At 40.0% G+C, this 23,394-nt stretch overlaps 1 protein-coding gene across 1 annotated transcript in view; it reads left to right on the top strand.

Moving 5' to 3' along the window:
- LIFR (LIF receptor subunit alpha) overlaps positions 1-23,394 on the top strand; it is an 85,380-nt gene that overhangs the window by 14,948 nt on the left and 47,038 nt on the right. Inside the window, exons 2-4 of the mRNA XM_068535257.1 lie at positions 18,120-18,280; positions 19,892-20,006; positions 22,441-22,577. Coding sequence (XP_068391358.1) covers positions 18,139-18,280; positions 19,892-20,006; positions 22,441-22,577 — 394 coding nt within the window. The 5' untranslated portion in view covers positions 18,120-18,138. The remainder of the gene's footprint in view (positions 1-18,119; positions 18,281-19,891; positions 20,007-22,440; positions 22,578-23,394) is intronic.

The raw sequence follows: 23,394 nt of genomic DNA, 5'->3' as shown, positions 1-23,394 counted from the left end.
CAGGCTGGCTGAATGGATACAAAAACAAGACTCATATATATGCTGTCTCCAAGAGAACCACTTCAGACCTAGGGACACATACAGACTGAAAGTGAGGGGATGGAAAAAGATATTCCATACAAATGGAAATCAAAAGGAAGCTGGAGTAGCAATACTCATATCAGATAAAATAGAATTTAAAATAAAGAATGTTACAAGAGACAAGGAAGGACACTACATAATGATCAGGGGATCAATCCAAGCAAAAGCTATAACAATTATACATATATATGCACCCAACATACGAGCACCTCAATACATAAGGAAACTGCTAACAGCTATAAAAAAGGAAATCGACAGTAACACAGTAATAGTGGGGGACTTTAACACCTCACTAACAGCAATGGACAGATCATCCAAACAAAAAATTAATAAGGAAACAGAAGCTTTAAATGACACAATAGACCAGATAGATTTAATTGATACTTATAGGACATTCCATCTAAAAACAGCAGATTACACTTTCTTCTCAAGTGCACACGGAACATTCTCCAGGATAGATCACATCTTGGGTCACAAATCAAGCCTCAGTAAATTTAAGAAAATTGAAATCATATCAAGCATCTATTCTGACCACAATGCTATGAGATTAGAAATCAATTACAGGGAAAAAACGTAAAAAACACAAACACATGGAGGCTAAACAATACATTACAAAATAACCAAGAGGTCATTGAAGAACTCAAAGAGGAAATCAAAAAATACCTAGAGACAAATGACAATGAAACACAACGATCCAAAACCTATGGGATGCAGCAAAAGCAGTTCTAAGAGGGAAGTTTATAGCAGTATAAATCCTACCTCAAGAAACAACAAACATCTCAAATAAACAATCTAACCTTACACTTAAAGGAACTAGAGAAAGAAGAACAAACAAAACCCAAAGTTAGCAGAAGGATAGAACTCATAAAGATCAGAGCAGAAACAAATGAAATAGGAACAAAGAAAACAGTAGCAAAGATCAGTAAAACTAAAAGCTGGTTCTTTGAGAAGATAAACAAAATTGATAAACCATTAACCAGACTCATCAAGAAAAAGAGGGAGCGGACTCAAATCAATAAAATTAGAAATGAAAAAGGAGAAGTTACAAAAGACACCGCAGAAATACAAAGCATACTAAGAGATTGCTACAGGCAACTCTATGCCAGTAAAATGGACAACCTGGAAGAAACGGACAAATTCTTAGAAAGTTATAACCTTCCAAGACTGAAGCAGGAAGAAATAGAAAATATGAACAGACCAATGAAAAGTAATGAAATTGAAACTGTGATTAAAAATCTTCCAACAAACAAAAGTCCAGGACCAGATGGCTTCACAGGTGAATTCTATCAAACATTTAGAGAAGAGCTAACACCCATCCTTCTCAAACTCTTCCAAAAAATTGCAGAGGAAGAAACACTCCCAAACTCATTCTGTGAGGCCACCATCACCCTGATACCAAAACCAGAGAAAGATACTACAAAAAAAGAAAATTACAGACCAGTATCACTGATGAATATAGATGCAAGAATCCTCAACAAAATACTAGCAAACAGAATCCAACAACACATTAAAAGGATCATACACCATCATCAAGTGGGATTTATCCCAGGGATGCAAGGGTTCTTCAATATATGCAAATCAATCAATGTGATACACCATATTAACAGACTGAAGAATAAAAAGCATATGATCATTTCAATAGATGCAGAAAAAGCTTTTGACAAAATTCAACACCCATTTATGATACACACTCTCCAGAAAGTGGGCATAGAATGAACCTACCTCAACATAATGAAGGCCATATATGACAAACCCACAGCAGAGATCATTCTCAATGGTGAAAGACTGAATGCATGTCTTTTAAGATCAGGAACAAGACAAGGATGTCCACTCTCACCGCTATTATTCAACATAGTTTTGGAAGTCCTAGCCACGGCAATCAGAGAAGAAAAAGAAATAGAAGGAATACATATTGGAAAAGAAGAAGTGAAACTATCACTGTTTGCAGATGACATGATACTATACATAGAAAATCCTAAAGATGCCACCAGAAAACTACTAGGGCTAATCAATGAGTTTGGTAAAAGTTGCAGGATACAAAACTAATGCACAGAAATCTCTTGCATTCATATGCACTAATGATGAAAAATCTGAAAGAGAAATTAAGGAAACACTCCCATTTACCACTGCCACAAAAAGAATAAAATACCTAGGAATAAACCTACCTAGGGAAACAAAAGACCTGTGTGCAGAAAACTATAAGACACTGATGAAAGAAATTAAAGATGATACAAACAGATGGAGAGATATACCATATTCTTGGATTGGAAGAATCAATATTGTGAAAATGACTATATTACCCAAAGCAATCTACAGATTCAGTGCAATCCCTATCAAATTACCAATGGCATTTTTTACAGAACTAGAACAAAAAAATCTTAAAATTTGTATGGAGACACAAAAGACCCCGAATAGCTAAAGCAGTCTTGAGGGAAAAAAATGGAGCTGGAGGAATCAGATTCCCTGACTTCAGACTATACTACAAAGCTACAGTAATCAAGACAATATGGTACTGGCACCAAAACAGAAACACAGATCAATGGAACAAGTTAGAAAGCCCAGAGATAAACCCACGCACCTATGGTCAACTAATCTACGACAAAGGAGGCAAGGATAGACAATGGAGAAAAGACAGTCTCTTCAGTAAGTCGTGCTGAGAAAACTGGACAGCTACATGTAAAAGAATGAAATTAGAACACTCCCTAACACCACACACAAAAATAAACTCAAAATGGATTACAGACCTAAATGTAAGACCAGACACTATAAACTCTTAGAGGAAAACATAGGAAGGACACTCTTTGACATAAATCACAGCAAGATCTTTTTTGATCCACCTCCTAGAGTAATGGAAATAAAAACAAAAGTAAACAAATGGGACCTAATGACACTTCAAAGCTTTTGCACATCAAAGGAAACCATAAACAAGACGAAAAGACGACCCTCAGAATGGGAGAAAATATTTGCAAAGGAATCAATGGACAAAGGATTAATCTCCAAAATATATAAGCAGCTCAATATTAAAAAAACATACAACCCAATCCAAAAATGGGCAGAAGACCTAAATGGACATTTCTCCAAAGAAGACATACAGATGGCCAAGAAGCGCATGAAAAGCTGCTCAGCATCACTAATTATTAGAGAAATGCGAATCAAAACTACATGAGATATCACTTCACACCAGTTAGAATGGGAATCATCAGAAAATCTACAAAGAACAAATGCTGGAGAGGGTGTGGGGAAGAGGGAACCCTCTTGCACTGTTGGTGGGAATGTAAATTGATACAGCCACTATGGAGAACAGTATGGAGGTTCCTTAAAAAACTAAAAATAGAATTACCATGTGATCCAGGAATCCCACTACTGGGCATATACCCAGAGAAAACCATAATTCAAAAGGACACATGCACCCCAATGTTCACTGCTGCACTATTTACAATAGCCAGGACATGGAAGCAACCTAAATGGCCATCGACAGACAAATGGATAAAGAAGATGTGGTACATATATACAATGGAATATTACTCAGCCATCAAAAGGGACGAAATTCGGTTATTTGTAGAGACGTGGCTGGATCTAGAGAGTGTCATACGGAGTGAAGTAAGTCAGAAAGAGAAAAACAAATATTGTATATTAACGCATGTATGTGGAACCTGCAAAAATGGTACAGGTGAACCGGTTTGCAGGGCAGAAATTGAGACACAGATGTAGAGAACAATCATTTGTTCACCAAGGGGGAAAGCGGCGGGGGGTCGGGGTGGTGGTGTGATGAATTGGGAGATTGGGATTGACATGTATACACTGATGTGTATCAAATGGATAACTAATGAGAACCTGCTGTATTAAAAATAAAAAACAAAAAACAAAAGAAAAACATTAATGAAACACTAAGGACACTATGAACCAAGAAAGTTTGGGAATTAAATAAGAGGATAGCTCAAGTGCTTAGGGATTCCAGTATCATATTTTAGTCTGCCTTGTGCATGCAGGAGAATAATACTGAAATTCAACCTTTGCTATGTTATAAGAATCTAGCTTATGTTTTTTCTGAATGTCCTAGGAATTTTTTATACACTGTCATCCAGATTTTTTGTTTCTCGGGATCCTGACATTCCTGTCAGTTTTGGTCATCATTCCAGCGAGGACTTCCCTGTTCATTCAAGAGCCTGTTCCTTATCAACTTCAGCATATCATAACAAATTGGAGCACATCACTCAAGTGCTTAAAACCCTTCGAAGGCCCCTGCTGCTCCAGCATCAAGTCCCTGCTCTGCCTGGAAGACCAGGCCCTTCCAGTGGCCACCAACGGTCTGCCTCCATGCCCTCCACAGTACAGCTGAAGACCGGTGACTCCCCAAACCTCCTCACTCCCACAGGCCTCAGGCCTCTCCTTAAACCACAGCTCCAGCGAATGGCCCTTTCCACCCACCCATATTCTCCACTTGCCAACGGTTCCCATCTTTCAGAGGCCCCTGGAAGCCCCACCCCACTGAAGAGGGACATCTATCCACTCAGGTCTCACCTCAGCTCTGCTATAATAGGAGTGACTTCAACAGCCTTCAAGAAATGTCAACAAGCGTCTATCAGACAAATGAACTTGTTTCTTCCTTCTATCACAGAGGTGAAACACTCTACTATTATAGTAAAGAAATGACCTGAAGAACATTCCTTCTTGTTTAAAAACATGTCAAGAGATTTTTAACATGAAAGCAAGCATGATAAAAGCTCACCTTCAAAAAGAACCAGGAACAGCTGCGTTCCCCAGTCCATACTTCCCCACACTCTCTACTATCAAGGGTTATCTTTTTTTTTTTTTTTAATTTTAATTGTCCAACTGCTAGCCATAAATCTCATTTCCTTGCTTATGTAATCAAAATACATTTTCATGTTTATTGGTGATTTACAATGCTTTATTTGTACACTGCTTATTCTATCTTTTGTCTACCTTTTTAATTAGGCATTAATCTGTTCCTTACTGCTCAATTAGAAAGAAATATCACAATGTGCATATTAACTGTGTTATATACATTGCAAATATATTTCCCAGTTCTCTTACTTTCTAGCGAAGTTTTTGTTTTACTTTCATTAAGTCAGATTTCTCAGTTTTGTCCTTTATAGTTTCTGACTATAAAGTTCTTTCTCATGTGAAGATTTCATAGATTGTCACCTATATTGTCTTCAAGTACAATTAAGGTTTTTAACATTTTAAGGTTTAATCCATATAAAATTAATTCTGGTGAACAATATGAGTCAGGGGCCCAGCTTTCCCCTCTCCCCACCAAATGCTACCACTTGTCCCAACACTTTTTATTAAATAACCCAATCCTTCCTCCACTGACTTGAGATGCCATTAGGACCCCATTCCTTCTCAGCTTCCTTGGTGGAACTCCAATAACCCACTGCTCCTTCACCCCACATTCCTTCACTGAACAGCATCCTCTACTCTTGTGGCTTTAACCATCACTTATAACTGATGACTTCTAAATACATATTTCCAGGTATCTTCCCAGTTACTGATTAACCATCTACTGGACAATTCCTTGCTTATCTGCACAAATCCACTCAAATGAGGTCCTTCAGGAATGACAAAATATACATTTTAAAAATCTGTTTTTTTTTTAATTTTTTATTTTTTGGAATTTTTTTTTTTTAATTCAGACAGAAAGTCACAAAAATTATACTCATCCTCATCAGTTCACTCAGTCCCATGTAATTAATTTTTTTTTTCATCTTGATCTTTTGTTAGCACTTTTATGAGTTCATCAGTTTTTCATTAGAGTTCTGAAAATGCTTATTCATTCAGTTCAGCAGTACAGTCAGTTACCAGAAACCTGTACTTGTCAGAGTCTTTTCCATGAATTTCTTGAAGATGGAACCCTTTTATAGGAACATATTTGCAAAATCATCAGAGTACACCCAGAAAATCTGTTTATTTTTTATTTTATTTTTTTTTATCCAGCAGGTTCTCATTAGTTATCCATTTTGTACATATTCATGTATACGTGTCAATCCCAATCTCCCAATTCATCACACCACCAACCCCCCACCCCCACTATTTTCCCCCCCTGGTGTCCATATGTTTGTTCTCTACATCTGTGTCTCGATTTCTGCCCTGCAAACCGGTTCATCTGTGCCATTTTTCTAGGTTCCACATATATACCTTAATATACGATATTTATTTTCCTCTTTCTGACTTACTTCACTCAGTATGACAGTCTATAGATCCATCCATGTCTCTACAAATGACCCAATTACGTTCCTTTTTATGGCTGAGTAATATTCCATTGTATATATGTACCACATCTTCTTTATCCATTTGTCTGTCGATGGCCATTTAGGTTGCTTCCATGTCCTGGCTATTGTAAATAGTGCTGTAGTGAACATTGGGGTGCATGTGTCCTTTTGAATTATGGTTTTCTCTGGGTATATGCCCAGTAGTGGGATTGCTGGATCACATGGTAATTCTATTTTTAGTTTTTTAAGGAACCTCCATACTGTTCTCCATAGTGGCTGTATCAATTTACATTCCCACCAACAGTGCAAGAGGGTTCCCTCTTCTCCACAGCCTCTCCAGCATTTGTTCTTTGTAGATTTTCTGATGATTCCCATTCTAACTGGTGTGAAGTGATATCTCATGTAGTTTTGATTCGCATTTCTCTAATAATTAGTGATGTTGAGCAGCTTTTCATGCGCTTCTTGGCCATCTGTATGTCTTCTTTGGAGAAATGTCCATTTAGGTCTTCTGCCCATTTTTGGATTGGGTTGTATGTTTTTTTAATATTGAGCTGCTTATATATTTTGGAGATTAATCCTTTGTCCATTGATTCCTTTGCAAATATTTTCTCCCATTCTGAGGGTCGTCTTTTTGTCTTGTTTATGGTTTCCTTTGCTGTGGAAAAGCTTTGAAGTGTCATTAGGTCCCATTTGTTTACTTTTGTTTTTATTTCCATTACTCTAGGAGGTGGATCAAAAAAGATCTTGCTGTGATTTATGTCAAAGAGTGTTCTTCCTATGTTTTCCTCTAAGAGTTTTATAGTGTCTGGTCTTACATTTAGGTCTGTAATCCATTTTGAGTTTATTTTTGTGTGTGGTGTTAGGGAGTGTTCTAATTTCATTCTTTTACATGTTGCTGTCCAGTTTTCCCAGCACGACTTACTGAAGAGACTGTCTTTTCTCCATTGTCTATCCTTGCCTCCTTTGTCGTAGATTAGTTGACCATAGGTGCGTGGGTTTATCTCTGGGCTTTCTAACTTGTTCCATTGATCTGTGTTTCTGTTTTGGTGCCAGTACCATATTGTCTTGATTACTGTAGCTTTGTAGTATAGTCTGAAGTCAGGGAATCTGATTCCTCCAGCTCCATTTTTTTCCCTCAAGACTGCTTTAGCTATTCGGGGTCTTTTGTGTCTCCATACAAATTTTAAGATTTTTTGTTCTAGTTCTGTAAAAAATGCCATTGGTAATTTGATAGGGATTGCACTGAATCTGTAGATTGCTTTGGGTAATATAGTCATTTTCACAATATTGATTCTTCCAATCCAAGAATATGGTATATCTCTCCATCTGTTTGTATCATCTTTAATTTCTTTCATCAGTGTCTTATAGTTTTCTGCACACAGGTCTTTTGTTTCCCTAGGTAGGTTTATTCCTAGGTATTTTATTCTTTTTGTGGCAGTGGTAAATGGGAGTGTTTCCTTAATTTCTCTTTCAGATTTTTCATCATTAGTGCATATGAATGCAAGAGATTTCTGTGCATTAGTTTTGTATCCTGCAACTTTTACCAAACTCATTGATTAGCCCTAGTAGTTTTCTGGTGGCATCTTTAGGATTTTCTATGTATAGTATCATGTCATCTGCAAACAGTGATAGTTTCACTTCTTCTTTTCCAATATGTATTCCTTCTATTTCTTTTTCTTCTCTGATTGCCGTGGCTAGGACTTCCAAAACTATGTTGAAAAATAGCGGTGAGAGTGGACATCCTTGTCTTGTTCCTGATCTTAGAAGACATGCATTCAGTCTTTCACCATTGAGAATGATGTCTGCTGTGGGTTTGTCGTATATGGCCTTCATTATGTTGAGGTAAGTTCCCTCTATGCCCACTTTCTGGAGAGTGTGTATCATAAATGGGTGTTGAATTTTGTCAAAAGCTTTTTCTGCATCTATTGAGATGATCATATGGTTTTTATTCTTCAGTCTGTTAATATGGTGTATCACATTGATTGATTTGCATATATTGAAGAACCCTTGCATCCCTGGGATAAATCCCACTTGATGATGGTGTATGATCCTTTTAATGTGTTGTTGGATTCTGTTTGCTAGTATTTTGTTGAGGATTCTTGCATCTATATTCATCAGTGATACTGGTCTGTAATTTTCTTTTTTTGTAGTATCTTTCTCTGGTTTTGGTATCAGGGTGATGGTGGCCTCACAGAATGAGTTTGGGAGTGTTTCTTCCTCTGCAATTTTTTGGAAGAGTTTGAGAAGGATGGGTGTTAGCTCTTCTCTAAATGTTTGATAGAATTCACCTGTGAAGCCATCTGGTCCTGGACTTTTGTTTGTTGGAAGATTTTTAATCACAGTTTCAATTTCATTACTTGTGATTGGTCTGTTCATATTTTCTATTTCTTCCTGCTTCAGTCTTGGAAGGTTATACCTTTTTATGAATTTGTCCATTTCTTCCCGTTTGTCCATTTTATTGGCATAGAGTTGCCTGTAGTAGTCTCTTAGGATGCTTTGTATTTCTGCGGTGTCTTTTGTAACTTCTCCTTTTTCATTTCTAATTTTATTGATTTGAGTCCTCTCCCTCTTTTTCTTGATGAGTCTGGTTAATGGTTTATCAATTTTGTTTATCTTGTCAAAGAACCAGCTTTTAGTTTTACTGATCTTTGCTACTGTTTTCTTTGTTCCTATTTCATTTATTTCTGCTCTGATCTTTATGAGTTCTTTCCTTCTGCTAACTTTGGGTTTTGTTTGTTCTTCTTTCTCTAGTTCCTTTAAGTGTAAGGTTAGATTGTTTATTTGAGATGGTTGTTGTGTCTTGAGGTAGGATTGTATTGCTATAAACTTACCTCTTAGATCTGCTTTTGCTGCATCCCATAGGTTTTGGATCGTTGTGTTTTCATTGTCATTTGTCTCTAGGTATTTTTTGATTTCCTCTTTGATTTTTTCAGTCATCTCTTGGTTATTTAGTAATGTATTGTTTAGCCTCCATGTGTTTGTGTTTTTTTACGCTTTTTCCCCTGTAATTGATTTCTGATCTCATAGCATTGTGGTCAGAAAAGATGCTTGATATGATTTCAATTTTCTTAAATTTACTGAGGCTTGATTTGTGATCCAAGATATGATCTATCCTGGAGAATGTTCCGTGTGCACTTGAGAAGAAAGTGTAATCTGCTGTTTTTAGATGGAATGTCCTATAAATATCAATTAAATCTATTTGGTCTGTTGTGTCATTTAAAGCTTCTGTTTCCTTATTTATTTTCATTTTGGACGTTCTGTCCATTGGTGTAAGTGAGGTGTTAAAGTCCCCCACTATTATTGTGTTACTGTTTTTTTCCTGTTTTATAGCTGTTAGCAGTTGCTTTATGTATTGAGGTACTCCTATGTTGGGTGCATATATATTTATAATTGTTATATCTTCTTCTTGGATTGATCCCTTGATCATTATGTAGTGTCCTTCCTTGTCTCTTGTAACATTCTTTATTTTAAAGTCTGTTTTATCTGATATGAGTACTGCTTCTCCAGCTTTCTTTTGATTTCCATTTGCATGGAATACCTTTTTCCACCCTCTCACTTTAACTCTGTATGTGTCCCTAGGTCTGAAGTGGGTCTCTTGTAGACAGCATATATATGGGTCTTGTTTTTGTATCCATTCAGCGAGCCTGTGTCTTTTGGTTGGAGCATTTAATCCATTCACGTTTAAGATAATTATCGATATGTATGTTCCTATTACCATTTTCTTAATTGTTTTGGGTTTGTTTTTGTAGGTCCTTTTCTTCTCTTGTGTTTCCCACTTAGAGAAGTTCCTTTAGCATTTGTTGTAGAGCTGGTTTGGTGGTGCTGAATTCTCTTAGGTTTTGCTTGTCTGTAATGCTTTTGATTTCTCCATCGAATCTGAATGAGATCCTTGCTGGGTAGAGTAATCTTGGTTGTAAGTTCTTCCCTTTCATCACTTTAAGTACATCATGCCACTCCCTTCTGGCTTGTAGTGTTTCTGCTGAGAAATCAGCTGTTAACCTTATGGGAGTTACCTTGTATGTTATTTGTTGTTTTTCCCTTGCTGCTTTCAGTAATTTTTCTTTGTCTTTAATTTTTGCCAATTTGGTTACTATGTATCTCGGTGTGTTTCTCCTAGGGTTTGTCCTGTATGGGACTCGTTGCGCTTCCTGGACTTGGGTGGCTATTTCCTTTCCCATGTTAGGGAAGTTTTCGACTATAATCTCTTCAAATATTTTCTCTGGTCCTTTCTCTCTCTCTTCTTCTGGCACCCCTATAATGCAAATGTTGTTGCATTTAATGTTGTCCCAGAGGTCTCTTAGGCTTTCTTCATTTCTTTTCATTCTTTTTTCTTTTTTCTGTTCTGCATCAGTGAATTCCACCACTCTGTCTTCCAGGTCACTTATCCATTTTTCTGCCTCAGTTATTCTGCTATTGATTCCTTCTAGTGTAGTTTTCATTTCAGTTATTGTATTGTTCATCTCTGTTTGCTTGTTCTTTAATTCTCCTAGGTCTTTGTTAAACATTTCTTGCATCTTCTTGATCTTTGCCTCCATTCTTTTTCCGAGGCCCTGGATCATCTTCTCTATCATTCTGAATTCTTTTTCTGGAAGGTTGCCTATCTCCACTTCATTTAGTTGTTTTTCTAGGGTTTTATCTTGTTCCTTCATCTGGTACATAGCCCTCTGCCTTTTCGTCTTGTCTATCTTTCTGTGAATGTGGTTTTAGTTCCACAGGCTGCAGGATTGTAGTTCTTCTTGCTTCTGCTGTCTGTCCTCTCTTATTAATGTTCTTATAGTACCCCCAGGTCAAAAGAAATAACCTAACATTTCTTTTTATGAAATAGTAGGTCCAATCAAATTAATAAGTATTTATGACCTGACATTTTAGTAGCAGTTTGAGAAAATAATGCATATCAACGTAAAGGTAATAATATCTTTATTTCATTCTTAAAAAGCCACGTAGATGCACCTGTCTGGGTACTGAAAAGCTTCTCAAACCTTGGAAACAGATTGGGCCCTGCCACCCTTTTTTCCACCTCTACAATTGATTTTTGGTTTGTACTTGTGTTTTATCACGACATCCAACAAGCCTTCCCTCCCACTTCACAAAGATATGACGTCATTGAGAGGAATGTGGCATGACCTAGTGTTGAAACCAAACTACCTTTAGCTAAAGGTTCTCATAGTGTTGGATAGATGTCACTGTGGTTCCTCTGAAATTTTAAAATGTACTGTGGTACCCCAGTTCATTTGCTTCTGTGCCTTGGGGCACCTTAGTGCATGGTTTGGGAACTACAGCTCGAACTTAGCTTCCCAGTGTTGGCAGTACTTGGGTTAGTGGTGAAGCCTGGCAATCAAAGCGTAGTGTGCAGACATATACATATTCATTTACGTCTTGGTATTCACTCACCTATCAGCCAGCTTGAGCTTTGAGTGCTGAGTGCCAGGAGCTGTGCTTGGACACTGATGGGGGGTGGGGGGGGGGGAGGGGGGAGTGCCTTACAGTGAACAGAGAGACAGCATTTCCTCTCAAGGAGCTTATAGTCTGTTGGAGGAATTACAGAATTGGGAAGAGATCAGCAGACTTTCTAGTAGGGGCAAGGTCATCAATATTTTAGGTTTGCTGGCCTTGTAGTCTCTGTGGACACTATTCAGTCCCAACATGGGGATGTGAAAGCAGCCTTGGGCAGTATGTAATCAAATGGGCGTGGCTCTGTTCTAGTAAAACTTTATTTACCAAAGCAGAGGTGGGTGAATCTGGCCCACAGGTCACAGTTTTTGCAACCCCTGTAATGGAGATGTAATTAAAGTGTCCTGGAAGCAGAAGAAGGAGCATCAGACCTTCGGGGAACCGGAAGGTATCACAAAGGTGATAATGAGCTCTTCCTGACTCCCACCAGGAGTCTCCCAGGTGAATTGAGGAGAGGGTGGCAGAAAGGAGTACAGAGGGAACTCCAGGCAGAAGGGAAAACATGTGCAAATGTAAAGAGTCATGAAGGGGTCCGGCAGCTTGGGGAATGGAATCAATTTTAGTGTGACCTGGAATGAGATTGGAGGGGAGGCACAGGGCTTCTTTCCTGGGTTAAAACAGTTTCATGGATCATTTTTCTCATTTTTGGTTTTCTGCCTAATTTTTTTGGTGAATCATGTCCTCTAGTAGTCTCCAGAGAATGGCTGCAAGGAAGAAATATCTTTTGAGATCTGGCATGTCTTTATAAAATGTATTTTATTCTCTCGCTTAATTAATAGTTTGAGTATAGAAGTCAAGCATGAAAGTAATTTTCACTCAGCTTTTGGAAGACGTTCTCTCTAGCTTTCAGTGCTACGAAGTCTGTGTTTTCCTCTCCTCCCTGCCTCCCCTCTCCTCCCCCAGAGTGTTTACTGACCACACACCCAGTGTCTCCCGTACACCCGTGGCCCGCTCTGGAGATAGCGCCGTCACCTTCCCCGTGTGACAGTAGAGGGTTCGTGGGGCTCACAGGGCAGTCGCAGAGTCCTGGCTCAGGGAGCTGCTCCCATGTTGTGCTCATTCCTGGGCCCTGGGTGGGACCTCCCCCTCCCCCTCCCCCTCCCTGGAAGCTTTTCAGAGCTTCTTTTACGCAGTTATTACGTGCTGTACTGTGGAAGGAGTCTTTTTAAATTCATTGTGCTGGGTACTTGGTGGCATCTTTTAGGACTAGATTTTTGCGGTTGAATATGGATTCTGTGTATGTTCTTGTTATTGCAGTTGTCTCTTAATCAGTCTCCTTTAAACACCACTTCCTTCAAGCTTCTCTCTTCCTTCACACCTTTACGTCTCCCTACACAGTCCCGTCTCCATCTGCCTTCCCAGGCTGAGCTTTCCAGTCCAGCCAGGTTGGGGTTTTCCACAGGTACATCTCCCATTTTACTTAAATCCCCACACTTCACTTTAACAATGCAATAGAGTCTACCTACTGCAAAGTTTCTGTTCCTAGAGAGCATTCTTCAGAGGGCAGTGCTTGAGGAACTTAAGCTCTTGTGAGTAGGCGGGTCGGAGTGGGGAGTGGAATTAGGAGAGTGGTTGCTGATCAGAGTTTTTTAATGATTTTTATGTTCCCTAACAGAAAACAGTGAGGAAGGAAAAAAAAAAAGGGACACTAAGGAGGATGGGAATCGGCAGTAGGACACTGTCTGCTTTCCCACCTGGTTGCTCGGGGTGACCACCCAGGCACCTCCCCTCCTGTAGGCTCAGTGAACTACTTGCACATTTATTTTGCTGTGCGGTGATTAAGCAGCTTTTTCTCCTTCCAGTGTTTCATTCCTTTGTGTGTTAGTGACAAGGGAGTCATTTCACTGTGGTGACAAGAATAGAGGCTCGGAATAAAGATGCCTTGGGTCGTCTTTACTCACCTCTCTCTGCCTGAGCAGTTGTTTCTCAAGCCCCCTTCCAGGCCGGAGTAGATTCTCACCAGCAGAATGCACTCACTCACTCTCTGTCATGTTCCTGCTCCCTCTCTGCCCATCTGTCTCCCCTCCACCCCCCAAAAAGAGAAAACAAACATAACAACTAAACAAAACACATCAGGACTGCAGTTTCTGGCACTCTTCTGCCTTTAGCTTTACTTTTCTCCACTCTTTTTTCTAACTACTGTATCCTCAGCAGAAAGGTCCAGAACCTCATGTAGCCTAGAGGCAGAACTCTCAAAGCCGATGAGAAAGCAAACAGAGCACCTGTGTGGCCACTTTCAAGGGAGGGACCACGCTTATACGGTTGGTGGCCGAGCTCTGCACGCTGGGCCCCGGCCGCTCAGACGCCTAAGACAGAGGGCACGATACACGGAAAGATACAAGAACTAACAAGCAAAAGACAGATTTTTTTCTTTGTGCTCAACAATTTTATACATTGATCCTGCATGATCAGTTTTCCTAAACTGAAGGATTTATTGACATTTTTGAATCCTTTAAAATAATTACATTGAGGAGGTTACGAACCTGGTAGCCCTTGGGCAGGATGCAGTCTGAAGGCGTATTTTGTTTGGCCTTTAGAATGTATAAAAAATATGAGATAGTTGCTTATGTTTACAGATTTGAGTATTTCATGTAAAATCCCAGATTTCTACCTAGTCTTGAAAAAGAAGAAAATCTGGCAAAACAAGGCCCATTGCTGCCACCTTTAGAGCAGGTGGCTGTCCCCACCAAGGACACAGGGCTCCGGTTGACACCTGCCTGAGTAGTTTCTTCCCTGTCTCTCCCCTTTAGAAATTTACATTTGCATTCTTCTGGTGTCAAAAGACAGCTACTCTAATTTTGAAAATTAGCTCCTGAAATTTGATAAAAATGTGCTTTCCTCTAAAGAATAAGCCATTGGTGGGGAAAAAAGTAAGTTCTGACAATGCATCTATCGGGAGGGAGCAGGGACGAGTTTTGTGGGTCCCTGTTTTCCTGGAGGTGCACCGGAGGGCTCTGTCCATGTATTGTTCCGGCCTCAAATAAGTCCATTTGCTAGAGAGGTCAGAGCTATTAGAGCATAATATAATACGGCCTAAGGACTTGCTCAGAGTTGCCTGTGTCAATGTTATAACAACAAAGTCCTCTTTATCATCTTGCCTGTTTTCAGTTGAGCTGGCCTTGGCGACAGTGCCATTGATTCTTCTGTTCCCGAGCACCCCACCCTGACCCTCGCAGACCTGCTCAGTCGTGTCCCTCCTGGGTGGGGCTGGCACTGCTGGCACAGTGCTGCTGGCACTGCTGCCCTTGTGCTTGTGCCTGCCAACAGGAATGGAATATCCCGCTTAACTTGGGGAAGTCTCTCCTAGGGACTCTGGGCAGAGCTTGCCTCCGTGCCACCCTGGTTGAGGCTGAAGCTGGGGAGGTGGGGAGGGTGGATTAAGTGATTTGCGCTCAGTCACACCGCTAATTGCTAACGGAGCCAGGATGAGGGCCTTAGTCCACAGTACCCAGTCCCGCGCCCATCCTCAGCCGCCCCCGTCCCCCGCCTGCCGCTTCATGGGACACACTCTTTTCTAGACAACTGTAGGCTTGTAGTGAGGGATTGTCTCATTTCAAGGTAATTCTTAGCCAGTCAGTGAATATGGTTTGTGATTATTTTAGTCATGGTTTGGTCACGTTTGGTCTCCTTTATTAAGTTATTCCTGTACACGCCACGTAATTCTATAACTTTGGCAATTGGCATTTTCGACATTCCATGAATACATTTTCATTTTAATAAGTAAGCTCGGCGAAACTGTGATTGACTAGGAAGTTCTTCATCCAGAAAATCATTGTGAACACTTTTGAAATGTGTGCTTGTGCCTCGTGTATGTTTGGTTATGATCATTTGTGCTCTTTGGGATTCACTTCCCGGGTTTGTGGCAGGGCTCAGCAGCAGCCAGGCAGCCATCTTGCCGTTTGCTTTCACTAAGAAACATGTTTCTTGAATTCTCTTGTTAGGTTCCAGTTATTTAGATGTTCGATCACCTTTCCTTTTTCAAGTTCCTGTTTCTCATATTTCTTCTCACATTTTCTATTTCTGTCTTTTGTGTATTCTGAAAGATTACTCAATGTTTTATCTGTCATTAGAAATCTTTTACTATCAGCCAATGTATGTAATGTGTAAGAGTTATTTCTGATTATTCCTTTTTCATTGCATCCTCTTCTTGTTTTTATGACTGTGCCATGCCCGCTCAGAGAGTACTATTTAGAGGTGATTTTCTTTTTGTTTTTTTTTTTGTTTTTTACTTTTCCTGTTTCTCACATTATCCCTATTTCCTCTGGGAGTAATTTTTATTTTCCTTTTGGTGATCCTGTTTATCCTGAATTTCTCTTCAACGATTTAGGCTTTCTTATATGTTTTATGATCCTTAGTCGTCTATTCCAATATAAAAATGAGGCAATATTAGGTCTGACAAGGAGTTTTCAGCACATTGGGAGGACTTGTTGTCTGGCAAGCTTCATTCAACAACAGTGGATGCGAACATCATTACTCGGAGGAATCCCTCAGGGTCAGGTGTGGAAGGCTTTCCTCTTTGACAACCATGTCTTTGTTAGCTGCTCTGTGTCCTCAACAATTCTTTTATGTTCTGTAGGGAGAACACTTCTGTTGGGAGTGGGGTGTAGGAGCATGTCAGAGTTGACTTCTATAAACAAATCTTGGAATCCTTGAGCTTCAGCCCCGTGAATCACTGCATCCTCCTTCACACACGCACAGAGGATTTAAGTGGCACCATATCCATCCAGTATTGTTTTTCCGCCAAATCTAGTAGTCATATTTGCCTTCTCTCTTCTCCCTATACCTCACATAATACACAAAGTACACTTATAGCACGTATATGTTGTTGGCACTATTCCAAGTGCTTTGCATATATTTACTCATTTAATCTTCACAACAAACTTATGAGAAAACTAGTTATCCCTACTTTACAGATGGGGAAACCGAGGCACAGAGCAGTTAAGGTTACACAGTAGGTGCAAAAGCTGGGATTCAGAGCCTGTCTGTGTTTTTAACCACCACTCTGTCCTGCCTATAATGGATTGATAAGACCCTCCATTTCTTGTACAGATCCTGAATCTGACCACCTATCACCACCTCTGCTCTTGAAAACCTTAGCAGAGGGTCCTCACCACTGATTAGTTCATTTGGACTATGGTTCCCCTGCCTCTCTTCTCCCCTAGAGTCTGTTCTCCATGTAGCAGCTAGAGAAATCTTCCCAAAGTGCAGATCGGATCATGGATGTCCCCTGATTAAAACACTCCAGTGGCTGCTGCTCATCTCGACCTGTTAAAGCCCTTGTCCTTTTGATGACCAAAGGCCCTCTGTGGCCTGGCCAGCCCACCTCCTCTCAGCCCCCCTTCCTGACCTTTGAACCTGGTAAGCTGTCCTTGTCTTAGGGTCCTTGTATTTGCTCTTGCTACTCTTTCCCTGATCTTACCATGGCAGTCTTCTCATCAGTCAGATCCCAGCTCAGATGCTGGACCTTCACTCACACACTCTCGTGCACATTGACTTACTCTAGATTTTGAAGTTCGTATCAGGACCTTACTTGTTTATGTCTGTGTCTCTAGAACTAGCATCTAAGCTCCTTGAGGGCAGGGACTTCGTCTAGCTCGGTGTTGCACCCTTGGTGCCTGGAGGAGGGCCTGGCACTCGCTAGGCTGATGGGTATGTTGGGCTGAACAATGCCTCCCTCCGCTGCAGCCCCTCCCTACCACCCGCCAGATGCAGTCACCGCTCATCTGCACGCTCTCAGTTTTCAACAGAAATGTGTTGAAATCTCTCGTCTGCTGATAGTCCCTTCCCCGTTATAGTTGTTGAAGTGTTTGTTACACTTTAGTCATTTGTATGTCATTGTCAATATTTTTGTCACATCTGCAATCCCCCATATGTGATTAATGACCCTAAATTTTTCTTTAAACTATTTAAATTTATATAAAATAGAAACTTAATATCACAGTGTACATGGAAAAGAAAACCAACATTACTTGTCATAAATAGGTGACTATAAAAGTTAATATATACTAATTAAAATTAAAAATGCCATTTCACATATCACTTAAAATTGTCAAAACCTCAGTTTTATGCACTGCTTTTCTATACTCTAGCAGTACTGGAGTGTTGATAAATATGTGCTCAGTTATAATCTTGAATTTGAAGCCTATCCTGACCCTATAATGGATCCCGGAGCAACAGCTGTGTCCGATTGTCACATCTCCTAAAGCCGGGGTAGCTGAGTCTGGTGTCTCCGTGGCTTTAATGTGCAGCATGTTTTGGTATTTGTCGGTATCCATTTTCAATGTTGATGTGCACAGGATAAGGAGTGTCCTTGGACCAGTTTGAACACCATTTGAAATTCTTCTCCTCATGCAGAACTGACTACATTGCACAGATGATGGACATTTCCTTATGTTTGAAACGACCATCCCGGATGGGGGACAGTAAAAGAATGAGGATGACTTCAAATTTCCAGTGGCTGTTATTAACAGTTCTTCTTCTATATTTAATGAATCAAGTAAACAGCCAGAAAAAAAGTAAGTGCATCAGAGTCAGAGAAAATGAACTGATTGCAATGTCATTACTGTTTTGATTAAGAAGCGATCTTGAGACTTTATTGAACCCTTCAGGTTGTGGTTAAAATCCATTTCTATGTCATTTTTTTTTTTTAATGTACTTCTAGTTTCTTTTAAAAAGGCCCGTAAAGGTATATCTAAGTATTCATTTCCCATTAAAAGATTAAGGTATAACTTCCATACAGTAAAATTCACCCTTTTAGGATAAAGTTCTGTGAGTTTTGACAGATGCATACAGACATGTATCCACCTGCACAATCAAGATACAGACCAGTCCGTCATTCCAGAAAATGCCCCTGCTCCTCTGCTGTCAGCCTCCCATCCCCACCTTCAGCCAACACTTGTCTATTTTCTGTCTGTAATTTTGCCTTTCAGAATGTCACATAAATGAAATCCAGATATCTGCTTTAAGAAATATATGATTTGTTTTCCTTTTATTTAAAAACGTTAAGAATGTTTGTAGGTGTAATCTAGCTTGCTCTATAAAGAACATTTTCATCCTTCTGCCTCTGAGTTTAGTTTTTATATTATTTCCATAATTAAAGAGATCTTCTCTTTTCCCCCCAAATTACTACTAAATAACTTTATTATGATTACTAATGATTTCTAATGTGTTTCTAATGTTTTTGTTTTACCAATCACATGTAAAAATTAAAGAAAAAACCTTTTTAATAGACATTTATATAGAGAATCTGAGATAGAATACCTTTTTCACACTCTAATTGCTTTTCCCCTCTCTCTCTCCCTCTTTTCCTTCCTTCCTTTTGTTCTCCCTCTTTCCCTCCCTCAAGTCCTCTCCTTTCTTTCTTTTCATTGTCTTTTTAGAATGACAGTTTTTCATTGTATAGTGCTTATGTATTCCATGATCTAATGTTATTTTATAGATGTGAGTAAATACTATTAGGACTGTAATCTTCTGAATTATTTGTTACTTTTCAGTTGTTTAGGCCTACACAAAATATATATTTTTCAGAGACTCATGTGAGTTTATTACTGTTTATGTGATGTGCTTCATAAAAATCTAAAGATTGGCTATGGGATTTCTGTGTAGGTGGCAGTCTGGTAACAAGCTGTGAAGCACTAGTAGTTAGGAGTGCTTAGAAGCTGTGTTTGTGGCATAGGAGATACATAGTTTTTACTTAAAGTCTTAGAGGTATTCTTTTTTTTAATTTACCTTTTTGCAAATGGGGTCACTGGAGACTAAAATTCTCCCAGGCGCTCTCTTGGTCCCTTCATTGAATCCATATAGTCACTCCCTCTATTTATCTTAGTTGTCTGGAAGTGGAATTTTTGAGAGAGGCCTAACCCCTAAGTGGTCTCGTGGTTGACCCACTTTCATCAGTTTACTCACTAGCTTTTTTAAACCAAAGCTACAAAAAGAAATATAAAACCAGTCACCTCCTGTGACTGCAGGTTCATCTCTGCATGAAGAACATGGGCCTTCTGCAGACACATATGCTTGTACTGATGGCTGGGGACGGTTTGACTTGTTGACTTTTACAGTGCAGTTAAATTAATAAGCATTTTGTGTGTGTGTGTGTGTGTGTGTGTGTTTTGTTTCTCCTTCTCCAGGGACTCCTCGTGATTTGAAGTGTATAACTAACAATTTACAAGTGTGGGACTGTTCTTGGAGAGCACCCTCTGGAGCAGGCCATGGTGCTGCTTATGAAGTTTGCTTTGAAAACGGGTAATGGAAATACTTTGGTTAATTTATAGTTATAATCTAAAGGTTCTTTGTCTTTAATTTTAGAATATAAAGATTTTATTCTGGAAATTTTTAAAAGAAATTTTAAATCTTAGCTCTCTATTTTCTAAAAATCTGAGTCTTACTTCAGTCAGGATGGAAACAAACCCTTCTCCTGGCCACAACTTTGATTCTTTTATCGTGTGAATGTTGAGTATGGGAAACACTTCTCATGGGCTGTGGATTCTGATCGTCTGTGGGGAAGTTTTACTGGTCTATCCTAAACCAGTGCCTACCTGTATCAATGAAGTTCAAGTTTTGACTCTGCCTAACAGAAAATGTCAGTAATAGACAGGCATTTACTGTCATGTAAAAGGTCTGGAGTAGGTGGTTCAAGGCCAGCGTGGGTGCACATGGCCATGAGAGGCCCAGGTTCCTCTTTTTCATGCTACTCAGCCATCTTGAGTGTGTGATCTCGTCGTTCAAGATGATGCTTCGGGAGTGGCTGTCACGTCTGCCTTCCAGAAAGCAGGAAGGAGATGGTTTTCTTTAGGAAGACTTCTCAGAAGTCCCGTACAACACCTCTGCTTACATCTCATTGGCAGAACTTAGTCCAGTGGCTAAACTTATTTGCATAAGAGGCTAGGTGATGTGTTCTCATAGCTGATGGCAATGTACTCGGATAAACCTGGGGCAGTGTTACTAACGAAAGGGGGGAAGTGGACATTAGGAGGCAAGTGGCAGGTTCCATCACACTGCCTTACCCTCTCAGGTAATCTTGGAGTGGCTGCAAGTCCTGGAGCTTGCAGTGGAAGCCTTTGGGCTGTCTGCAAGCCAGAACACTCTCCTTGCTTCTCCCTAACCCCAGCGGGGCTCTGAGTTGTTTAGCAACGCCAGAGAAGTTCAGTGCAGAGCTCCAAGCACGAGTGTGCTGATAAGTGGTCCTAATGTAAATTGACATAAATGTGGATTTAAATACACTCAGATTTTTTTCCCAGTCGGTGTACATTTGTTGAACATTAGTCTAAGTGTGATGGTAATTTATCAGCCAGGACGAGCTTGGTTTTATTGCAGAAAAAACCCTGGAATCTTATGTCCTTATTTTCTGCAGTGAAAATAAAGGATTACTCCCGCTTGTGTTTTGTGTCTCTCTTGGGGTCAGCTGGCATCTCTGCCCCTTTTCCCTCCCTCAGGGCCACAGGCCAGGGGGCCCTCATCTCCCAGTGCACCAGGACGAGAGGGGAGCAGAGCCTGCCTGGCTTTTAGAGCCTTCCCGGCTTTTAGAAACTGTGACCTTCACTCATTTTCTCTACAAATAACATCACATGGCCAGGCCTTGCTTCAGAGGAGCAGGGAAGTGCAATCCTCCTGTGAATCCAGAAGGGGAGAATCCGAAAAATCTGGTAAATAGCACTACTGACTACTGCAGGCCCCACAGGGAAGAAGTTATCCTGGCTCCAGGAGTTCACGAGAAGCAGATCATAACGATGCTGTGGGTTAAGTGCTGATGCTAATTGTCTGTGATGGTCTGAGGCAGCGTTGACCAAGGAGTGCAGGTCCAGAGAGGCTGTCAGAAGCGTGGTGGTGGAGTAGGAATACTCAGTTTTCTCGGCAGAAATAGGACAGAAAGGCATTCCAACCTGAGAGAATATTTGGTACAATGGTATCAATGTATGAAAAAGCATGATTTAGAGAATTCGGGTGGTTTTGTGCTGCTGGCACGTAAAGAAACCTCACACGTGAGGTTAGCCAACCCTTTCAAGTCCTCAGTCCTAAATTCACTTAGGAATGTGAAGAGGCCTGTGCGGGGCAGGGTGGTGATACAGGAGGCACCCAAAGTCCTTTTGCTTGAATTAAATTTTATGGGAAATTAGAAACGTACGTGAATAACAAAGCGCGTAAACATGCTCTGTAAAGATACAGAGGGCCATGGAACCACAGGAGAAAAATTCACTTTTGTCTGAGAGGTAATGGGTGGTAACTAGAAGCACTTTGAAAGCGGAGCTGATGAGAACATGAGAATGTTTTGTACAAGTGACCCATGAGGCAAGACAGAGGAGCAGACAAGCTGGTGGAAGTCTCACTGATGGGGACCCTGTAGTGGTCGGTCCAGAAGGGGGGTGTGGGGGGAAGGGTGTGTGCAAAGGCAGGGTTGGGCGGGGTTTGAAGGCCATGCTAAAGCCCTAAGTTTCTTGATAGAATTGTCTCTGCTTACTCTCTTGACTTTCTGATACAGTCTGGTTATTTTTCCTACCACCACATTGATGGACTTACCATTTACCTCGCTTTTTTGCAGTCTTAAAATGGGATATAACTTGTCATATTTTTGTATACAAAAGAACAAAATATTTTCCAGTGGATTTTGTGTTAATCAAGTTTTTATGAAAATTGCACTCAATTTTATCTGCTAATTAAAATTTGATTTCTTATATTGCAGGTCCCATTCTTGTTATCGATTGGAGAAAAATATTAAACTCCCAGCTCTTTTACCTGGTGATCATGAAATAACAATAAATCCTTTACACGATTTTGGAAATTTTATAAGTAAATTCACACTAAATGAAAAAAACGTTTGTAAGTATTTGAAAAGAAAATTGATTTGAAAATAACTCAGAATGGTGCCTTTGTTAGTACTGTGCTGCCTTATATTTGACAGGAATTTACCATTCTTTTATATCTTTTGTTAAACTAATATTCTCATTTACCCAGCGACCATACTTCCAATTGTGGAGCATAGCCAAGATCAAGATGGAAGCAAACTCTTCCTCTGGTCAGTGAAATAGACGTCACACAAGTTAAGGTCCTTCCCACGGTTGGATTCTCTTCTCCTACCCCTCTACTTTGTTGATTCCTGCATGCCTTTCAGAATTCCTCAGCCATCCCTAGGAAATAGTCTTTGACCATCCCCTCCCAGAGGAGACCCCATTCCTTTCTTAACATTCCTTTAGGCAGTCTGTATTTCTCTTTTGTGGTATTTCTCACAATTGCATAAATAATTTATTATATAATTAGGTGCTTCCTGTGTGTTTCCTCTACAAGAAAATGGGTTCCCTGAGGGCAGAGACTTTGTCTTCTACACCTAGTGTCTAGTCCAGTGCCTTGCACATAGCAGGCATCTTTTATAGATGTGTTGACCGAATGCCTAGGACATATGCTACAAGCTGGGTGGAAGCATGAAATAAATCCAGGCTCTTGGAGATGGAAATTTTGCCATGCAATGAGACCTTAAAAACTCCAGTGGTCTTGACTCTCTTAATGGTGGGGTAAGCAGCTTTGTTGCCTTCTGACAACTATTATAGGATGGCATCATAATGATATTACAATGAGTCTTATAAGGATGACTTATTTTGAAGCAAGGGAAAGAAAATATAAACAACTTGGTGATCTCTCC

This window comes from Eschrichtius robustus, chromosome 2 (assembly GCF_028021215.1).
Source record: "Eschrichtius robustus isolate mEscRob2 chromosome 2, mEscRob2.pri, whole genome shotgun sequence".
Lineage (NCBI taxonomy): Eukaryota > Metazoa > Chordata > Mammalia > Artiodactyla > Eschrichtiidae > Eschrichtius > Eschrichtius robustus.
Note: the sequence above shows the minus strand (reverse complement) of the source record. Positions and strands in the feature narration are given on the sequence as shown.